The 21,489-nt window shown below is 38.4% G+C and overlaps 1 protein-coding gene across 1 annotated transcript in view; it reads left to right on the forward strand.

The window, feature by feature from the left end:
* The window catches only part of LOC113070973 (adhesion G protein-coupled receptor B2), a gene marked incomplete at its 3' end in the record, with an annotated part of 106,893 nt that overhangs the window by 55,802 nt on the left and 29,602 nt on the right, over positions 1-21,489 (forward strand). The window contains exons 7-12 of the mRNA XM_026244327.1: positions 1,220-1,323; positions 2,724-2,826; positions 4,460-4,610; positions 7,306-7,375; positions 15,661-15,727; positions 18,470-18,555. Of these exons, the coding sequence (XP_026100112.1) occupies positions 1,220-1,323; positions 2,724-2,826; positions 4,460-4,610; positions 7,306-7,375; positions 15,661-15,727; positions 18,470-18,555 (581 nt within the window). The remainder of the gene's footprint in view (positions 1-1,219; positions 1,324-2,723; positions 2,827-4,459; positions 4,611-7,305; positions 7,376-15,660; positions 15,728-18,469; positions 18,556-21,489) is intronic.

Raw genomic sequence — 21,489 nt, forward strand, 5'->3', positions numbered from 1 at the left:
TGAGCAAGAGGGTTAATCCAGAAACATGAGGCATGTGAAAAAAGTGAAAGTGAAAGTGAAAGTTCACCCGTAGTAACCCTTCTCACGGCAGAGATGCTTAACAAGCCGGTGCAAAGGGGTCGCAAGTGTTCAAGGGCTGATGGGGATAGAATGCCCAGTTGAAGAAGAGAATCTAGCTTTGACCCGATGAGAAACACAGAAAATGAACCCAGGAGTATAAGAGAAGATAGGGTAGCATGAGGCTATTCAGAAAAAAGACCTTTGGCATTTAGCTTTAACCTGAACACAATGTAATCCTCTCCCTATTACCCCTTTGTACCCCCGCCACCACCACACATACACACACACACACACACACACACACACACACACACACACACTTTTTATCCTTTGCCCAGCCTGCAGCTCTTTGTCAAGTGTTTACAGTCATATTTTTACATACGTTTCGACATATACATTACACAGTCAATTTTTTTTTTTTTAAAGATTGTGGTCAATATGTTTCTCTCTCTCTCTCTCTCTCTCTCTCTCTCTCTCTCTCTCTAAAGCTCACAGAAGCTGCACTTTTTGTTAAAAAAAAATAGTAAAAACAGAAATATTTTGGAATATTATTGCAATTTAAAACAACTGTTTTCTGTTTTAGTATTTTTTTTTTTAAATGACATTTATTCCTGTGATGGCAGTGCTGAATTTTCAGTCTTCAGTGTCACATGATCCTTCAGAAATCATTTATTTATCATATATTTATTTTAAGCTCAAAAGATCATCATCTAATAACATCAGACATCATTTTCTAATAATAGACTTTTTTTTTTTGCTTATATATATGCATATATTTATATATATATATATATATATATATATATATATATATATATATATATATATATATATATATATATATATATATATATATATATATATATATATGTATGTATGTTATATACTGTTTAATTGAATGTTGTCCTAAGCAAACTATATGATATAAAACTGTAATAAAAGCTTACCGATATTTTATGTTCATTTGGTTATTAATTTGGTAAATAGCATGTAATTAGCAGGGTTTATTTGAAAATAAACCCATGCAGGCTGATTCAAGTCCCTACTGTTTACGGTCATGTTGTTTTTTAATGAAAGACTGACTGACTCTTTGTTGTGCCATACATATACCATAAACATCCCATTATAATCTTCCTTCTCTCCATTGATCTCTTTCCAGGGTATGGGGCCGTCCAGTATACCGTCTGTGCCCCTCATGGTGGGCTGTGGCATATCCTGTACGGCTCTTCTCATTCTGCTGCTCATCTACGCTGCCTTTTGGAGGTGAGTTCAACACAACCCTTCACTGACCAACATCAGATCTACAGAGGAACGTTTTTCAATGTAGCTTCCAGGTTCTGCTGTCCTCTGTTGATAATAGGACATTACGGTGCTATTTTTGTACTATTCCCCTCGTTTACTTCCCGCTGCTCTCACTGGTATACTTACACCTTAAAAGATTCATTTTTCAGACTGTAGCTTCCCATGTGGGCTTGCCTGGGCTGGGATAGAACAGCTGGCATGGGGTAGTTCTAGAGTGGGCCAAAACTGCAATTAGCAATAATTGGGAACAAATGAGGGATTGTGGGAGCCGCCTGTGGCAGGACAGGATTAGGCGGAGAGTGCTAGTGAAGGCGAGCATGGTTGCTAACAACTCAGTGTGGCAGATGGCCAAGGTCAGTCACGTGATCAGCTAACACCATAGCCAGAAAAAGGCCATCGCTTAGTCGAGTATTTATCTCCTCCGAAGTATAACAGATGATGCTAGATTTTTTTCACTACATTGTTTATATATTATATATAATTAATATAAAATATTTGTCACATGATCCTTCTAATATGCTGATATGGTCCTCAAGAAACATTACCCGGGGAGCATTTGGGGGTTCAGTGCCTTGCTCAAGGGCACCTCAGTTATGGTATTGCCGGCCTGAGATTCAAACCCACAACCCTAGGGTTAGGAGTCAAACTCTCTAACCACTAGGCCACAACTTCCCCACCAACCCTTCATTTCCAATTCTTTGGGCAGGGTTTTTTGATGAAAAGACAGTGCTACAGTCTTTACTTTTACTATTGATCAACTTAATGTGTCTTTGCTGAATAAAAGTTATAATCTCTTTATAAAAGAAAAAAGAAGCATGTGTATGCGTGAAATGTTTTGGTCAAAGAGTGTATTTGTAAATTATTAACATTATATATTACAATGTGTTATACTATTTTTATATATAATGTGTAATACTGTTTTGCTGTATAATGCAATGAAATTCATTCACCATTCATTCATTTTTGATGAGTTGGTTAAAATGTGATACTTTGACCTGACCTGATACTTTGGAAATTATTTTGACCCCCGTCCCATAATTCCTGAGTAGCAGGTGGGAAAGTATTACCTCTCTCCAAGATTAGTGCATCTGCCACCCCACCAGAGAGCCTATCACAGGCCTGCCGGACACTGTCATTGTCCTCTTGAGCAAATATGGAAAGAGCCCAAATAGCAGATGAGGACATTTTGCTCACCCGGTATTTGTATGTAAGATGCTGTTTTGGAGTTCATCTGCAGGTCACCTGGGACACATTTTTATGTCATAAACCTGTATATCAAGCCTTTTGTAAATATAATAATGTCATAACAACACAATAAAGTTGCCAATAAAGTTCAGAGTGTGATTTTTCTGATTTTTCAGGTACATTCGTTCAGAAAGGTCCATCATCTTGGTGAACTTCTGCCTGTCCATACTGGCCTCCAATGTGCTGATACTGGTGGGACAGTCCCAAACTCTCAGTAAGGTGAGTATGTGTGCAAATTTGTCTCTCTCTGATGTATATGAGAGAAAGATTTGAGAAAGAGCATCCTTTAGGTTCCCATACTGTCTTTGATGTTCGTCTCCAATTTGACGATTATTCTGGGAAAATAAATGTTTTCCTGGCATGGTCTACATAAAATTAGTTCATTTACTAAACATAATAAATATCAATTTTGTGTTTCTGGAAGTTGCCCCTGCTGTTGCTTTTGTTGATAATACTTGTGTCAGTTATATTGAAAATTGTAATGTAATATATATATATATATATATATATATATATATATATATATATATATATATATATATATATATATATATATATATATATATATATTAACACCAAACTCAATTTATCAATCTATATAATAATAATATTAATGATATTAATAATAATTATTAATAATAACAATATAGTTAAAATGCATTTGCGAATTAAAATTATTTTTTAATATTATTGTTATTATCATCAAATAATTGTATGTAATTTCTTTTTCATTTAATAATAACCATTTATTTGACTGCATTTCAGTTTTCATTATGAAATAATCATAAAACTATTAACTAATAACTAAAATTATTAATTTTATTAGTAACATTATGAGTTGCACAAATTGTTTTTCTTTGAATTTAATTAAATTTTAATTCTATTCAATTCAAATTTCAATTTTAAATATTCATACAAATTCAGTTTGAATTAAAAAAAAAATGGAATGCAAAATACATTCAATTTAAAACTGAGTTCTGAATGGCACTTAACCTTGGGTCCCAGACTCCTTAGAGTTAGTAGTCTGTCTGTGGTAAAGGTAAGTATTTGTTCTTTCTCCAGCCTGTCATGACAATATGTAAGTGGCCATGATAGAATTTGAGAAAGTCAGGCAGGAGCTTGTAGCAGACACACATGTGGAAGGCACTGGAGGGTCAGTTTTGTGTCGGCCGTGACAGACACCTGAGAAATAAGTGCTGCCATTCAAACCCAACCTGTCGCTCAGAGCTACAAAGAAAGCCAAAGACCAGCAAAAGAACTGCTGGTAGGACCCCTTCCCCCTCTATCCAGGCTTAATATTTCTCTAAATTCTCATATTCGGCATTAGTTTCAGAAAGTACAGATAAGCCTAATTTCTGAAACCATGAATGGTGTGAAATCCCTCTCATTTCCAGGGTCATTTGCTGAGCGGGCCGGTGTTTAGCATTAGAATATGCACCTCATTATTGTAAAAAACCTCAGTGAGACACTGCTTACTGCTTCTCATTTGCGTTCGCCTGTTATTTAAATCATACTTTTCTTTAATTCCTGCCTGCTATTTTTCCTTATAAACTTTTCCACCTTTAAGTTACCCATTTTCACTTTTTAAGTACCGTCTGTCTACAAGGGAAAAAAACATAGACAGGGTGCGTTTTTAGAGCTTATTTTCACACCACATAGAAACAGTAGTTTCGCTCAAGACTGACTTTTGTTAATGTCCGCAGCTCATTCCCACTTCTCCTTATCAATCACTTCATCTCTCTTTCCGTCTTGGCTTGATAACAATCAGCTGAGAGCCATTTGCACCTCTTTTTCTTCCACATTTCTTACTCCCTATTTCTCTCTATTTCTTTCTTCCCTCTTTTGTCTCTAGGGACTGTGCACTGTGACTGCTGCCTTTTTGCACTTCTTCTTTCTGGCCTCTTTCTGCTGGGTACTGACAGAGGCTTGGCAGTCCTACCTGGCTGTGATTGGCAAGATGAGGTCCCGCCTCATTCGCAAGCGTTTCCTGTGCCTGGGTTGGGGTAAGACACCGGCACACACACCACAACTTACCTCCGAGGTCAAAAGCGATGTTATTGTAGTGCTTCATTTTCAGTTTTTCATCCATATGAGGGATGCAGGAGTATATCATACCAGTTCTTATCAATTCAGTCACATCAGATTGTCTGCAATGTCAGTTTGCTTCAATGGAGCCCAATGACACACCATAAATATGCCACTGGAGCTCAGTGTTACTTCTGTATTACACAATGTAGATTTCTGATCGTTGATAAGAAATGCATTGTGTGCTACCATCTTAACACAGGCAGGATCTAAAAGGATATTCAAGGACGTGCAATAGCACACAAACACATTTGTTTTGTAACTTATTGATCCACTATCACTTCCATTAATTCATCGCTGCCCTTTGCAGATATTGTAGAATAACATTGCCTCCCACAGGGAAGTGGTAGTAGATGGGATTCTAACTAAGATGGCAAAAATGTTGATATCATCATAATTGTGCTCTTGCTGGTCGTGTACAGTGCATGCTCAGATAGAGGTGAGGTGAGAGTGATTTCTTCTTTATTCTGTCTTATATCTATATTTATCTATTTATTTACCTATTTAGCTACCTACCTACCTAAGCCCTAAATGTCATGTGAGTAGACACTTTGTTAGAACTTACAGAAAAGTAAGAAAGAAAGTAAGAAAAAAAAAAAGAAATTTACCTCAAACAAATAAAAAGACCCTCAAATAAAAATAATAATAATAAAGTCAGAACACACACACACACACACACACACACACACACACACACATATATATATATATATATATATATATATATGTGTGTGTGTGTGTGTGTGTGTGTGTGTGTGTGATTTTAGATGACGTTTCATGATTGTGTTTGTGTCTTATTTCTGTTGCTTAAAAAAAAAAAAAAAAACTTTTGAAGAGCCATCTGTAAAGAAACAGTATTTTACCCACATAGTGTAGTCACAGAATCGACCAGTAGGAGAAAGTGACTATTGTAACTATGCAAACCATGGCCCCCTGCAGGTTACAGTATGAAACGATCACAGCTGGAATCCAGACTAAACTTTCTTCACTGTGTGATGCTCCCTGCAGAGCCACATTTGGATCCCGTTCATCCCCTCCCGTCCAACATCTTCCAATCCTGTTCTCTAAACCGGAGTTTTTATAATTGCCTTAAATTTCCAGAGTTAATTAGAGCATTGTTAATTACATGAATATTTCAGAGGAGAGCTCATTATGTGTGGACGTGGCACACAGACATAGAGCGAGAAGAATGGATAGGTCTAATTAGAACATGAGCAAAGCTGGCCTCCCTGACTGTGATGGCAAACACAAAAGGGATGACACCAGAAGGAGAGGCCAGAAAGCCCTCACAGACACAGAGAGGGGAGGGTCCGAGAGGATGAAGGGATTCTACAAAGTAAAGGTCACTGTACATGGCATTGTATTCAAGGACTAAAAAGTACAGTATACCTTCCTCAGTCCTGAGATGGGAAACATGTTGAAAAGATGCGTAGTTATGAGAGCGTTTTCTGTTGTATTTTAAATAGCACAATGTATATTTTTTTTTAATTTATTTTTTTTTGTCTTGTAGGGGGAAAATCTACATTTATGAAAATGCATACATTAATATATATATATATATTATACATACATTATATATACATTATACATACATTATATATACATTATACATACATTATATATACATTATATATACATTTGAAAGTTGACACCTGAAGCAAAGCACAGTAATGTGCATTTAATGACATGATACTGTATGACATAAAAGCTCTTTGTTTCCAGCTAGCATTCACAGTGTTGCTATAAAAGGGTCAAAGTGCTTGCTCTGTGTACTTGCCCTGTGAAGCACTCTTAGAGAAAACAGACAGGAACGTTTACACTGCTACACTTTGGCCTCATAAATAAAGACATATACAGAGACCCACGGGAATTGGTCCCTGCTAAAGTAGCGTGTCTGCGGTCTGGAAGGGCACTGCACACATGGGGGGAATGGTGTACCTGTATGCCATGTGCATTTGTCCATGAAAAGGGCACAAGCTAAAGAAAGTCACCAATGTGAGAGAGGATTACTTCAGCTAACTTCCCCTCTGGCCATTTGCCATTAAATGTAAAAAAAAAAAAAAAAAGAATACTTATATATTTATATAATTCCGAGTTATTCGGAGTTGTCAGAATCTTTTTTTTCTTTTCTTTTCTTTTTTTTTTTTTCATTTTGCGGTAACACTTTAGAATAAGGTCCCATTAGTTAATGTTAGTTAATGTATTAATTAACATGAACAAACAATGAATAATACATTTATTACTGTATTTATTAATCTTCGTTAATGTTAGTTAATGAAAATACAGTTATTCATTGTTAGTTCATGGTAATTCACAGTGCATTAGCTAATGTTAACAAGCACAACTTTTGATTTGAATAATGCATTAGTAAATTTTGAAATTAACATGAACTAAGACTTATAAATGCTGTAGTAGGATTGTTCTTGCTTAGTTCATGTTAACGAAAGTAGTTAACATTAATGGAACCTTATTCTAAAGTATTACCCATTTTGCATTTAAAATAAGAATTTAAGCAATTTAACAAACTCTTTAATTTCAGTGTGTTGAGTTTTTTTAAATATATATATATATATTTTTTTTTTTTTTTCTCTCATCATAAGCTTTATCTTGCAGGTCTTCCAGCCCTTGTGGTCGCTGTATCTGTGGGTTTTACCCGTGCCAGAGGTTATGGCACACCAAGTTAGTAAGTATCATCAAAGCAGCACAGTCTCACAAGGAAAACATTTATCTTACATTAAAACATTGTTCTGGTCCTTTGAGGGTTAAAGCTACATCAAGTCTCAGTGATCTTTGGATATTTAAAAGAATATGGACATACCTACAATACATCTAAAATACATTAAGTTATAGAAATTTTGTATGATCACAGAGTACTCTGTATAATGTTATAACACATACTGTATAATGCAGTAAGCAGTAAACACACTTACCTGATACATTAATACATAAATTCATAATCAGTCTTTCTAAACTACATTACTTTCCAGAAAATAAGTTGCACCTGACTATAAGATGCACTGGGTTAGTACTCCATTGTCCAAAAGTTACATTTATCATTCTACAATTACATATATTCTAACCACTATAAAAAAAAGAAGAAAAAAAAAAGAAAAAGAAAAAGAAAAAAAAACATTTTTGTAAATCCCCTTAATACAACACAAATGTTTAAATCGACAGTATTCAGAACAGAACAAGCATTAAATACCATATATAAATATGATACATATGGTACCATGGCATTCATTATACACAATTAGTATAAATGGCAAGCCTAGACATTTAAAGTGTAGCTGAAACTACCAGCATATGGAAAATGCACATTTAAAATGCTCGATCTTTATATGCACACACACACACACACACACACACACACACACACACACACACACACACACACACACACACACACACACACACACACACACACACACACAAACACACACATATATATACAGTATATATATATATATATATATATATATATATATATATATATATATATATATATACATATATATATATATATATGTATATATACATATATATATATATATATATATATATATATATATATATATATATATATATATATATATATATATATATATATATATATATATATATTGTAAGGGAAACAGGTCAATTTAGCTCAAAGGGAATCATTTAAGATTTTAAAGGGAATTTGAACAGAATCACTGTTTCACGGCTGATCACTGCGATTCACTGAACGAGCCGTTTAACATAAAATCTGCGCTGGATACTGATATCCAAACTATAGTGAAACACTATCAATTAGCACAGTAACAAGATCGGCAGTCTAAGACATTAACTTGCAAGCACAAAACACAAGATACTTCTCTTTTCAATATGAATAAGGCTTTATTAGATAAATCTAAGACATATAAACTAATCTAACACATAAACGCACACACTCACACATTCACACAAGTTGCAGGAAGATCGAAAGTTAGGAAAAGATGAGTTTAAAAGAATGGAAATATCGAATCCCAAGTTTACAGCAATACGTTAAATTGCATAGACATGAACAAACCATCAATCACGTAATTAGCGCTCGCATTGAGTTCCTCAATGGGGTTAAAATTATATTAGATACACCAGCACAACAAATATCTCGTTGCCTTTGTTTGCTGTGAAAGGGACTCCCGTTGAAAGGGGTATCCCGGTGTCGCTGACTGGCTGGAAGTTCAGTAGTGGCTGAAGTGACGTCTTGGGGAGCCCGTGCTTGGGCGTTGGCTGAAGCTGGAGTTGTGTGGCTGGTTGGAGTTCAAACGCGCAGACGAGGTCGACGTTACAAAACTTAACTCAGAACACGAAACTTTCAAACGGAAAAGAAAAGAAATATAATTTGACGAGACTAGGTTGTGTTACTTCTCATCGTGGCATAGTAGCAGCAGGCAGGCACGCTGGAACCGCGCTCAAAGAACAGTGATGACTACACAGCATGGCTAGAAGCATAGCTAGAGACTAGAAACAGACATGGCTAATAGCAGCAGCTAGGGACTAAAAGCAAAATTTCATTGTGTCCAAAGTATTTAAACTTCCCTGTTGGCCATACCTCCAATGTTGTCTTGACCAATCAGATATGGTCTTGGCTCAGGGGTATCATAAATCATGTGTTTATCTTACCAAGCATGTGGTTCCTGCCTCGCAGGGTCTAATTTTGGACATGATTCCTATAACACGATTATGATATATTTTACAAATAAATGATTGTCAGGACAATATTGTTGCATGCTTAGTTAGACTTATAATCTGGTGTTTAATTAAAGTTATGTGTTTGTTACATTGATAAGATATAAAGAGCGCTGGTCACTTTAAGAGTAAGGAACAGACAGTGACGTTGACGCTAGAATGTTTTCACACAGTTCAGTGATGTGAGTGCTGAGTTGATGGGAGTTCAGTAAGGTTGATGAGAACAATAAAAAGTAAAATAAGTTTCAGTACGAGTCCTCTTTACAGACATAACAATTGGCGACAAGGATGGCTGAGGAATTCCCCGCGCTGTCGCTATCTTCTCCGAACCCCTTTTTGCCCCATCCTGGCGAACCTACGGTCCCATGGGAGCAGTGGAAAATGTCGTTTGAAACATACCTGTTAGCAATGGGCCTCGATGGCGTCCCGACGAAGCGGAAAATGGCCATACTCCTCCACTGCCTTGGTGCCGAAGGACAGCGTGTATTTCGCACACTCGGAGATGCGGACGATTACGCCGCTGCGATTACACTGCTAGATCGACACTTTGAAAAAAAACAGAGTGTCCTGTTAAAACGGCTGCAGTTCCGGCAGCGCAGACAGCGCGCTGGTGAGTCGATTGTTCAATATGTCGCAGACTTGAGAGGACTGGCAAAACCGTGCTGTTTTGGTGCTTTATCAGATGAGATGATACGAGATCAGTTGATTGAAAAAACAACCAATACACTCGTTCGGGAGCGGCTGTTATTGGAAGATGATGATCTCACTTTAGAGAAAGCTGTAATTCTGGCCTCTCAAATTGAGTCTGCTGCACAGTGTGCTGCTAAATTAAATACATCACACGAATCAAGTGTAAACAGTGGAGACATGATACATGAATGCACACAAGTTTACAGGGCAGAAGCAGATGTATCTTCAAATGCAGACATACAATATGCACGTCCTCAAGTTAATCGGCGTTGTGGAAATTGTGGGTCCACTAGACACCCATCACGTGCTCCTGACTGCCCTGCATGGGGACAAACATGCCGACGCTGTCAAAAACCGAACCACTTTGCAAAATGTTGTCGGTCTGCCCCAGTTCAAACTCCTACTCAACGAAACCCACGTGTTAACAATTCAACACCTGCGATTATTCATTCAATAAATACCAATTCAGCAGGGTTTTCTACATGCATTGTTACTATAGCAGATTCCTGTATTTCACTGCTACTGGACACAGGGGCTAAAGTCTCACTACTCAATATGGCTACTTATGAACGTTTCCTGACACACTTGCCCCTTCAGTCGCCTTCTCTGAATCTGTTTGGATATGGAAGTTCTGCAATTGATGTTATCGGCCTTGTACATGCGCCTGTCCAGTATGGCAACAAGGTCCTGCCCGACTTCCCTTTTCACATTACACACCATGGCAACAATATCCTTGGATTGGACCTGTTTATTAGTCTGGGCTTTTCTTTGCTGGACAATAAGGGGGCTCAAGTTCTGACTGTCAGCTGTCCTTGGCAACATGAATGGCCAACATTGTTTGAAGGCCTTGGCTGCCTAGCTGCGTTCACTCATCAGCCTCTTTTGGATCCTACAGTTAAACCAGTAATTCAGCCACTTCGCCGCATTCCGCTGGCATTGCGTGAGGAAGTCACAGCAGAACTTGTGAAACTGCAAGCAGAGGGCATCATCGAACCTGTCGACGCCTCCCCATGGGTGTCTAATCTGACAGTGGCTAAGAAAAAATCTGGCGGACTAAGAGTTTGTGTAGATTTAAGGTCCGTCAACAAAGCAGTAATCCCAGATCGCTACCCTCTGCCATCAATCGAAGAGCTGACTACACACTTTCATGGCTCGACAATGTTTTCCAAACTCGACCTCCGTCAAGGCTATCTCCAGGTTCCCCTCCACCCAGACAGCAGAAATCTTACTGCATTCGTTACGCACTCTGGCGTATTTCGTTACACAAGGATGCCTTTTGGACTCAGCTCGGCCCCAAGTTGTTTTCAAAAAATCATGTCCACTATACTGGCTGGTGTCCCTGGCACTGCCATCTACCTTGATGACATCATTGTCCATGCCCCAAATGCAGTGATTCATGAACAGCGCTTAAGGGCTGTTTTTGCTGCACTCAGTCAACACAATTTGACACTTAACATGGAGAAATGCTTATTTGCAGTACCAGAGGTTGACTTTGTCGGTTTTCATGTTTCAGCCGAGGGCCTGTCGCCATTGCACTCCAATATTGAGGCTATACAACAGGTGCCGGAGCCTTCATCCGTAGCACAGGTGGCATCGTTTCTAGGGATGACAACATACTATATGCGTTTTCTGCCTCAGTACTCCACAATTACATACCCTCTACGCCAACTGCTCAAAAAGGATGCTCCATGGACCTGGTCTTCAGCCTGTTCTGATGCTGTGCGCACGCTTAAGGAGCTGTTGACAAGCCCACCTGTCTTGGCACACTTTAGTCTTGACTGCCCCACACTGGTCACTTGTGATGCTTCAGCTACTGCTGCTGGTGCTGTTCTTTCACAACTCCAGAATGGCATCGAACGGCCAGTGGCTTTTGCTTCTCGTGCATTCAGCCTGACCGAACAAAAGTACTCCACTGGAGAGAGGGAGGCTCTGGCTTGTGTATGGGCCTGCGAGCGCTGGCATGCCTACCTTTATGGCCGAAAATTTACCCTTCGGACTGATCACCAAGCCCTCAGTGCGCTTATGTCTCCTTCTGGTTCTGGTCACAAACCACTGCGCATGTACCGTTGGACTGACCGCCTCCAGCAGTATGACTTTACAATACAATACACCACAGGCAGAGATAATGTGGTGGCCGATTTGCTGTCTCGTTCTGTGTCATCAACCATTGCCTTCTGTCAGGTGGATGAGGACGGGGATTTTATTAATTTAGTGCATGCACCCCTGACAGCCTTTGTGTCCCTGGAGGAACTCACAGCGGAGTCTGCTGCTGATTCCACACTATCGGCGGTCCGTGAGTATGTCCTGAATGGCTGGCCAACTCAAGTGGCAACAGATATCCAGCCATATGCCAGAGTGAAACACGAATTGTCATGCTGGAATGACACATGCTTGGCTCGTGGACACTGCGCCATCATTCCTGCTAGACTCAGAGGACGAGTGCTGACCATGGCTCATGAGGGCCATCTCGGCATAGTCAAACTAAAGCAGCGCTGTAGGGATCTAGTATGGTGGCCGGGGTTGGACAAAGACATTGAACAGCTTGTTCGGGATTGTGCTCCATGTCTCGTAAGCGGGAAAACAGGCTCACCAGTGCCGCCGCCACTAGGGTCTTTGCCTTGGCCAACTCGACCCTGGGACCACATTCAGCTGGACATATGTGGGGAACTCCATGGTGTGCCTCATCATTTGCGTTTCCTTGTAGTAGTTTATGATCTACATTCGAAGTGGCCAGAGGTTACATCTGTAGGCTCGGTCACATCCAGTTCCATCATTGACTTTCTGGAGTCGCTTTTTGCCCGCTGGGGCTTGCCTAGGACCTTGACGACAGACAATGGCCCCCAACTAGTGTCCGCGGAGTTTACCAGCTACATCCAAAGCAAAGGCATCAAACACATTCGAACAGCTTACTATCACCCACAGTCGAATGGGGGCGTAGAAAGATTCAATCAGTCACTAAAAAATGGTCTGAGAGCCCACTTAGCACAAGGCTGCTCTTTCAATGAGGCCTTGTCTCAGACTCTTCTACACTACAGAGCAGCTCAGCATTCCACCACTGGGGTGTCCCCAGCAAAACTGATGCTGGGACGGGAGCTGGAGTTACCCCTGCATAGACTTTGCCCTCCTACTTCTCATGGTGGAAATCCTGTGGTGCAAGCCAGGGTATGCGAACAACAGCTCAAAGCACAAGGCAGATTCGACGCAAAGAAAAAGGCCCGCATTCCAAGAATCTTCCCAATGGACTGGGTGCGGATCCAGCGGCCATACCGGAAAAACAAGCTCCACACTTTCTGGTCACAGCCCCATCAAGTACAAAAGCAGTTAGGTCCAGTTACATTCCAGCTATCTGATGGTTCCCGTTGGCATGCCAGTCGGCTTAGGAAAGTACCATGCCCTTCTGGTGCAGATCACACCCGAGACACTGTGCTCCCTTGCTCTCTGCTTGGTTCTTCATACCTTCTACCCCAACCACAGCATCCAGTGACCTTGCAAGCAACATCCCTACCACCATCTGAACCATCCCAAGGCAGGCCTACCAGATCACACACTCGGCCTGCTCGCTTTCAGGACTACTTAACGTTCTTTCACACTTAGTTCACTGGGAGGGGAGGGGAAATGTTGCATGCTTAGTTAGACTTATAATCTGGTGTTTAATTAAAGTTATGTGTTTGTTACATTGATAAGATATAAAGAGCGCTGTTCACTTTAAGAGTAAGGAACAGACAGTGACGTTGACGCTAGAATGTTTTCACACAGTTCAGTGATGTGAGTGCTGAGTTGATGGGAGTTCAGTAAGGTTGATGAGAACAATAAAAAGTAAAATAAGTTTCAGTACGAGTCCTCTTTACAGACATAACAAATATCAAGCAAGAAAATTCGATTATATCAATACATATATCTAGACATGACTATGTGTCCTATAATTATCAAAAGACATACACAATAAGTGATTATACATGATAGTCAAATGTGTAGGTTACACATAAATGAATATGGAGTTAAGCAATGGAATGATTCATTTATAAGTCTTTTTGAGTTCATTCTGGTCCATATTTATGTACAAAAGAAGTTTCTTTGCCATTCTCTGGCAAAGGACTTTTCTGTGAAGACAGAGGTTTAAAGCCCTCCCCCCCCCCTTTGGAATTTCAGTCTGGTTCTTCTGGGTGGGGGGGAAGTCAATGCAAGTATTTAACTTGATCTCCTGGGTTTACATGTGATGTCCAGCGTTGCATTTCAATTACGAACAATAAATTTGACAATCTCTTCTTCAAATTAAAATGGTCAATAATTGTTCTATTGGTGTTAATGTTGAAAGCTGTTGTGTGAACAAGTTGGTTGGTTGGTTATCTTGCTTGGTTCTTGTGGCACTAGAACTGATTTATGACTTCCTGAGGAGTTCGGCTCTCGTGTTTCAATGCATACAGCTTTGATAGACTCTTTAATTTGTCTGGTTCGACTCATTTCTGTTACAATATATATACATACACATTCATACATACACACATTTTTAGCCCCAATCAATGTTTGAAATTAGCCAAGGTTTTACCAACTGATACGATGCCTAGATTTTTTCATCTTTAGAGCTACATTGTGATGCACATATTTCATGAGTGTGCATTGCCTGATGTTGACCTTTTACATTGGAAGTAATTCTTCAACAAGTATCTTGAGACAGACAGTCCTCGGAGAGTCCTGTTCTTCCTCTATTCCTGGCTTTGTATTTACTCAAAGTGGTCCTTTTCTGCTGCTCTGCATATAATGGTTTCTGTCTTCACTGCGCTGCTTAGGAATTGATTTCAGCCAGGGAGCTGCCTGACTAATCGGAGACAAAAGTTGAAAACAGTGGTGGACTTTGAGATCTTTAATTGGATATGTCTGACACATGGATTCCCCTCTAACCAAAGGACAGATTTTAGAGTGGAAGAATTCAGTGGCCTCAGATAGCCTCACTGTCGGGCTCAGCGACAGCCTGCTAACTACACAGTCACTCTTCTCTACAGTCTTCCACATGCGAATACATAATTGACTGCATATGTCTGTGATCCTTTCACAGTAGACATTTCACAAGGATGTCAGAATACAAATGAAATTGAAATCTGTTTGATTGCATTTGACCAGAACATTAGCAAATGTTGAAACGTCTCCATTAAAATCTGGATTAATAATGCTCCTCTATAAAGTATGACCTTCCAGCTTTTGCAGAGCTGTTTATGTAGAACTTTACCAGGCACTATCTTTATCTGTCTATTAGCTATGAAGTTTTTATTCGATCTCTGAAATGAAAGCACTTTAACAATATGGTATTTCTAAAAAAATAAAATAGTAAGATGAGGTTGTTTCTGAGATATCCTTTTCAGTTTCTTAATTTAGGGAATACATTTGGTTAGAATCTAAGCTTAATTTGTTCTTCTACTTTCCCTTAATCTTTATTTGTGTGAATAAATATGGTTAAAGGTTAATGGAAACTACAAATTTCTCGACAACCCCCCTTTTTTTGTCTGAAGCTAACAATGTGTCGACTTTCTCTATTGAAAGTTTCACTTTATCTCTTTCTCTCCATTTCAGTTGTTGGTTGTCTCTGGAAGGAGGGCTGCTCTATGCTTTTGTCGGTCCTGCTGCTGTCATTGTACTGGTAGGTCTCCGACTTAGTGCATTTTCATTGGTTAGATTTAGCCAACATGAGCTCCGCCCACTTTAATATGCATTTTAAATATATCAAGCCGGCAGTCAAAGATAATTTTCACTAATGAGATTAGAGTTGAGGCCTGTCTCATTTCAAATGTGTGTATTTTTCATCAGTGTAAAACGCATGAGTGAACTTGATGAGCTTATTAGCCCAAAGCAACCAAAGTGTGTGTGTGTGTGTGTGTGTGTGTTCATCATCCACAGCCCCAGTCTCAGGTGCTGTGTGTTTTCTGTGAGATGTTTGCATTGTTTTTCATGGTCAGATGTGATTTGTGTTGTTTGTTCCTTGGTGGTTCTGTGAAGCGGCCCACTCAAACAAACGACTACAAATGAGATTTGGGCATCTGGAGATGCTGTCTCCCTCCTTGGAGAGAAAAATCTAATTAATGGGAAAATAATTAATCTTGCTTCTAGCAAATAGTAAAACTGAGACCCATTGTCTAAGCAAGCACCTCGCATGATCAGAAAACGAGCGGCACTGGTAAACATCTTAGACTTGGTAGCTTCTATATGCTCTCGGAGCAGACTGAACAGACTGACTGTTAATTTAAGGCAGGGGTTTTCAACAGGGGGTCTATTGTGGGTCCAGCCAATTATTGTTTCATCTCAAACTATTTTTTGGGTAATGCTCAGATAAAACATTAGCAACATAAACTAACAATGCATAATACTTTAAAGTGTTTATTCATTTTATTCAACATACGAATACATATTTAACAATACAAATTAAACTTAATGTATTATGAGCAAAATTTACTACCATTCAAAAGTTTGGGGTCAGTAGGATATAGATTTTTCTTGAGCACAAAATATTAGTATTGTATCTGAATGATAAAATGACCCCGAAGATTGAAAAAGTCTGCTTAAAAGTCAGATTTATATCAGAGAAAATAAAATTACATTTTAAAATACATTCAAATAGAAAACGTTTATTAATATTACAGTTTTTACTGCATTTTGATTTAAAAAATTGCAGCCTTGGAAAGCATAAGAGACTATATAAAATCTCGCCAACCACAAACATTTGAACAAAAAAGTATGTATAAATTATTTTGGATTTATAATATACATATTTGTAAATTAACATTAATTTGGAATAATAAATGCTGTAAACATTTTGCTCACTGTTAGCTTATGATACCTAATGCATTAAATAATGGTAATGAAATAACATTACATTAAAAATACATTAAAATATATTGAGTAATACATATTATTGTACTTGTATATGACATCATATATATATATATATTTTTTTATGTATAATAACAACATGGTGATAAACACATTATTAGGTTTAAAATCCAACACTAATTTATAATACACAATGTTATACCAAGTGTTCATTTCTTTGAAATAAACTGAAGATCCCTACTTTAACAAAGTTGAATGCAGCTGCCAAAGTCACAGTCTACTGTATGTGTTTGTGGTGTAGTGCAGTCAAATGTCACTTAACAGGAAGATTGTCAGTCTTGTAACCTATAACCATATGCCCTCCTGTTGTAATACAAGAGAAACAATATAGTCTTGGCTCAAATCCTGTGTGTTTCAAAGGTACAGGAGAGAGAGAGAGAGAGAGAGAGAGAGAGAGAGAGAGAGTGAGAGAGAGTGTGTGTGTGTGTGTGTGTGTGTGTGTGTGTGTGGTCTTTCCATGGCCTTTGTCTAAGCTCCTCTTCAGTGCTCTGTGTGTCCAGTGAGCAGCTGGCCGGAGCTGACTGGACAGCAATCCTCTGAGAGAGAGAGAGAGAGAGAGTGGGTGAGAGACATGAGGGCATTACTGTTCCTTCATGATCCCACCTGCTCATTTGCTTCCAGACTTAAATCCACACCACCTGTCACAGGCAGTTAGCGAGCCACTGCAGGGTTAAAGGTCACCTCACAACACTGCTTTATTGTCCCACAACCCAAATTGTATTTATACATAAATTATGGCCAGAAGTAATAAATTATTTTCTTCCACTTAGATGCTGCAGTAGTTCAAATGAAGTATCTATCTATCTATCTATCTATCTATCTATCTATCTATCTATCTATCTATCTATCTATCTGTCTGTCTGTCTGTCTGTCTGTCTGTCTGTCTGTCTGTCTGTCTGTCTGTCTGTCTGTCTGTCTATATATGTCTGTTGGTCTGTCTGTCTGTCTGTTTTATCATTATAGTGTTCTATCATTCTATCTGTCTATCATTTTATATATATATATATATATATATATGTCTCTTTCTATCTGCTGATTGTTCTGTTGATCCATCCATCATTAAACTGTTCATTCTGTCGATCTATTGTATCTGTCTATCTATCTATTATTCAGAAAGTCCATAAACCTAATCACTATGTGTTTTTTTGTGTGTGTTTTTTTTTTTAGCATTTTAAACTTGACAAAATTGGATTTTTTTTTCCTAGTTTAAAGTATATTCATATGAATTTCTATCAATTTCAATTATATTTCATGACATTGAGATTAGAATTGCAATTCTGCATGTAGTTTGCTACTTAAATCCAAATGTAATTAGAGAGTTGAATTTGAATTTAAAAGACATCCTTGTTTAAGTTCAGAATGGACTTCACCACAGAAATTTATGATGGATACAAATACAGGCTAAATAAGACCCTGACTTGAATTGCCCGAATAATCAAAAATCAAAACAAACAAACAAAAAACAAATATCAAACCCTCTATCTCTTTGCTGCAGGTGAACATGCTGATTGGAATAGTGGTCTTCAACAAACTCATGTCTAGAGATGGCATCTCAGACAAGTCCAAAAAGCAGAGAGCAGGGTAAGTAAGTGATGTCAAAGTGATGGCTATGTGATACCCATCTATTTCTGGATTTGCACCAAGTCACTGATTTACCACTAGCCTGTTGATGGTTTTAAAATATCCTGTCAAATATTTGTATGGGCGAAGTAAATTACTCTCTCCCTCTCTCTCTCTGTCTCTGTCTCTCTCTCTCACTCTTTCTGACACACACACCCACACACATGCCCACTAAAAGTTGAAAAACATCAGACTGAAAGCCAAGATATGACAGCTTCATTAATGGACTTGTATTGATTTGCTGGCCTGCTAACCTCAGGCTTGTCTTCTGATAGCTCTGTCATTAGCTAAGTGTATATTCATTGTTCATGTAACTGCATATACTGACAGGATCAAGGAGCCCTTGTGTTTTTAAAACGCTTGTTCTGTTTTGCCTCTGTTTGATTGGACACAAAGCATAGTGATCCATTAAACACTTGTGTTAATGAGCGCGCTGCCACATCCCTCACCTCAAACGAAAGGCCAAATCGCGAGAGAGATTGAATATTCCCATTCCGCTCCATGAATCTGCTACCTGGGTTCTCAAAGCCGTCTTTAATTAAACTAATGCTGCATCAGAAATCCACATTTTTAGGCAAAGATAAGTGCACTATATTGTTTAAAATGAGCTCAGGGTTCAACTGCTGTTAAGCTCATTGCGATACATGAACGTGTGTTTGCCAGTACTATACTATCGGCATGAGAACAGTATTAATGCCCACAATGCAACTGAATCAGTGAATCTAATAGCTACTGATAGCCTCTCCGCATTGTAACCTGAACGTAAGCTGTAAACATGCCATTTATATATGTGGCATTGCTTTTGTGGACCACCATACCGATGTCTTGACAGGAAAGTGTGGGTCTTACTAATTGAATGAAGAGCTAATCAGAGATCTGAGCTAATCCAATGACCGGATATTAGTAATCCCTCCAGGCAAGAGTACATTCTGCAATCTTGCCCTATTTGATATGTCTTTTTTCCCACTTTTCTTTTCCTGTAATATTTATGGACAAGGGAGGATCAATGCATATTGGGAGCTGCATGGCTAACAATGAAATTTTCACATATTTTATTTATTTATTTATTTATTTTTACATAAAAATGTCTCAGCATTTAAATTCTATCTGACTCATTTCCATATTCACACACTCTCTCATGATGTCATTCACATTACATATGCAGTTCTGTTTTTCGTTGCAATTATTTTTAGTACAGCAAACTTGTTTTTATCGCTCATATTTGTGCTTTTGCTGTCTGTCCCTAATCTCAGGTGCTCCATTTTGCCACATAACTCTTTGTGCTGTGTGCATAAATTATACCTCAAAATATGTGACTAATTGAGAGGAGGCACTATTACTTTTCAAAGCAACCTGACTGCACCTGGCATTGATAAAATAGACCTCAAGGAGGGACCCAAGCCATATCTAGAGGCTGCAGTATCAGATAATTGGAAGTGGGCCAGTAAGCAACCGCACAGCAATGCATTAAAACCACTCAGAAACCTTAGCAACCACATAGCGATGCCCTAGCAACCACCCTCAACACTCTAGGATCTTAGTGTGAGTTATTACACAGGCAAGCATTAGTCATGTTTCCACAGAGGGTATTGCCAGCCATTATTGTGATGGAAATATTTCCTAAACAGTTAAATACGTAACTAAATTTAGGATCACGCTTCCATTGTTTTAAGGTTGTCAGTGTAAATGGCACACAAGTCCACTGTTATAATAAGCTGCTTCTGCTCTTCGTTGCTGACCCTGAGTGCCCCTCCTTTCCATGTTTCTGATGTTTAGAGCACTTTCTCCAAGTCTGTGACATGAGGATGCCTTTTGTTTCCTTTGCAATTTCAATCAGCATCTCATATTAAACACTAAATTCAAAGCACTATAATTTAAACAAAATGATTTTGTTTTACAAATGCTAAAAGCAGCTGTATGTACAATAGTTTTGTAGATTTTTTTTTTTTTTTTTTTTTTGGAGCTCCCCACAATTAAGTGAGTTGAATTGAGTCGTAAATATATCACTCATAATTACAGTGGGTAGCTGTCATAAAGCAATCTGACCTTTTCGCAGTAATTTGTAACCGCTCACCAAACTTATTTATTCTCATAAACAGACATTTGGCGAGAGCGTGGGAAAGCAGAAACTCAAGCCATTCACTTTATAAGGTGTCAGTATCTGAATGGTTTTGAAACTGATATTTCAAAGTTAAAAACATACATACAGTTGCTTTAATAATGCATTATCACCACATTTTTTTAAATATTCTTTTTTTTCATCAGTTCTCCAATCTTCAGTGTTTTATGGTTCCTCAGAAGTCATTCTAATATGTTGATTTGCTGCTCAAGAAACATTTATCATTATCAGTGTTATAATCAATGTTGTATAATAACAAATTGATTATAACTTAATTTAAACTCTATTTTATTTATTTTTTTCACTTAAAGTTGAAAAATCTCCCATCAGAAAATGACAAAATACATTTGTATTCACATATTCATAAATACTGTACATCATTTTTTCATGATAGAAAAGGTATTCACTTCCTTTTTTTTTTGTGCAACTTTTACATCCAAGGCTCTTATTTATAAAGACTGAAAAGGGGTCCATTAAAAACTGAACTTCATGGTTAATGACCTGAGCGAGACCAACCTGGGCGTGCTAATCTGCTTTCTAACAATGCTTACACAAATCAGGGGGTCACGGGCAGTATCAGGTGTGTCTGTGTGTGACGACAGCGAGAAACTATCCTTTTCTCTGCAGCAGCTTTTTCTGTTTTCACACACAAAGACTCCTATAATACACACACACTTCAGTGAGCAGCTGAAGTAGGTTAGTCTTTGCAGCTCCCATCTGCCTCATCTGCTGATTCTTAATGATCTGTGGTCGCATTCTACTGTGTTTCTCTCCAT

Source organism: Carassius auratus, unplaced genomic scaffold (assembly GCF_003368295.1).
Source record: "Carassius auratus strain Wakin unplaced genomic scaffold, ASM336829v1 scaf_tig00005520, whole genome shotgun sequence".
NCBI lineage: Eukaryota > Metazoa > Chordata > Actinopteri > Cypriniformes > Cyprinidae > Carassius > Carassius auratus.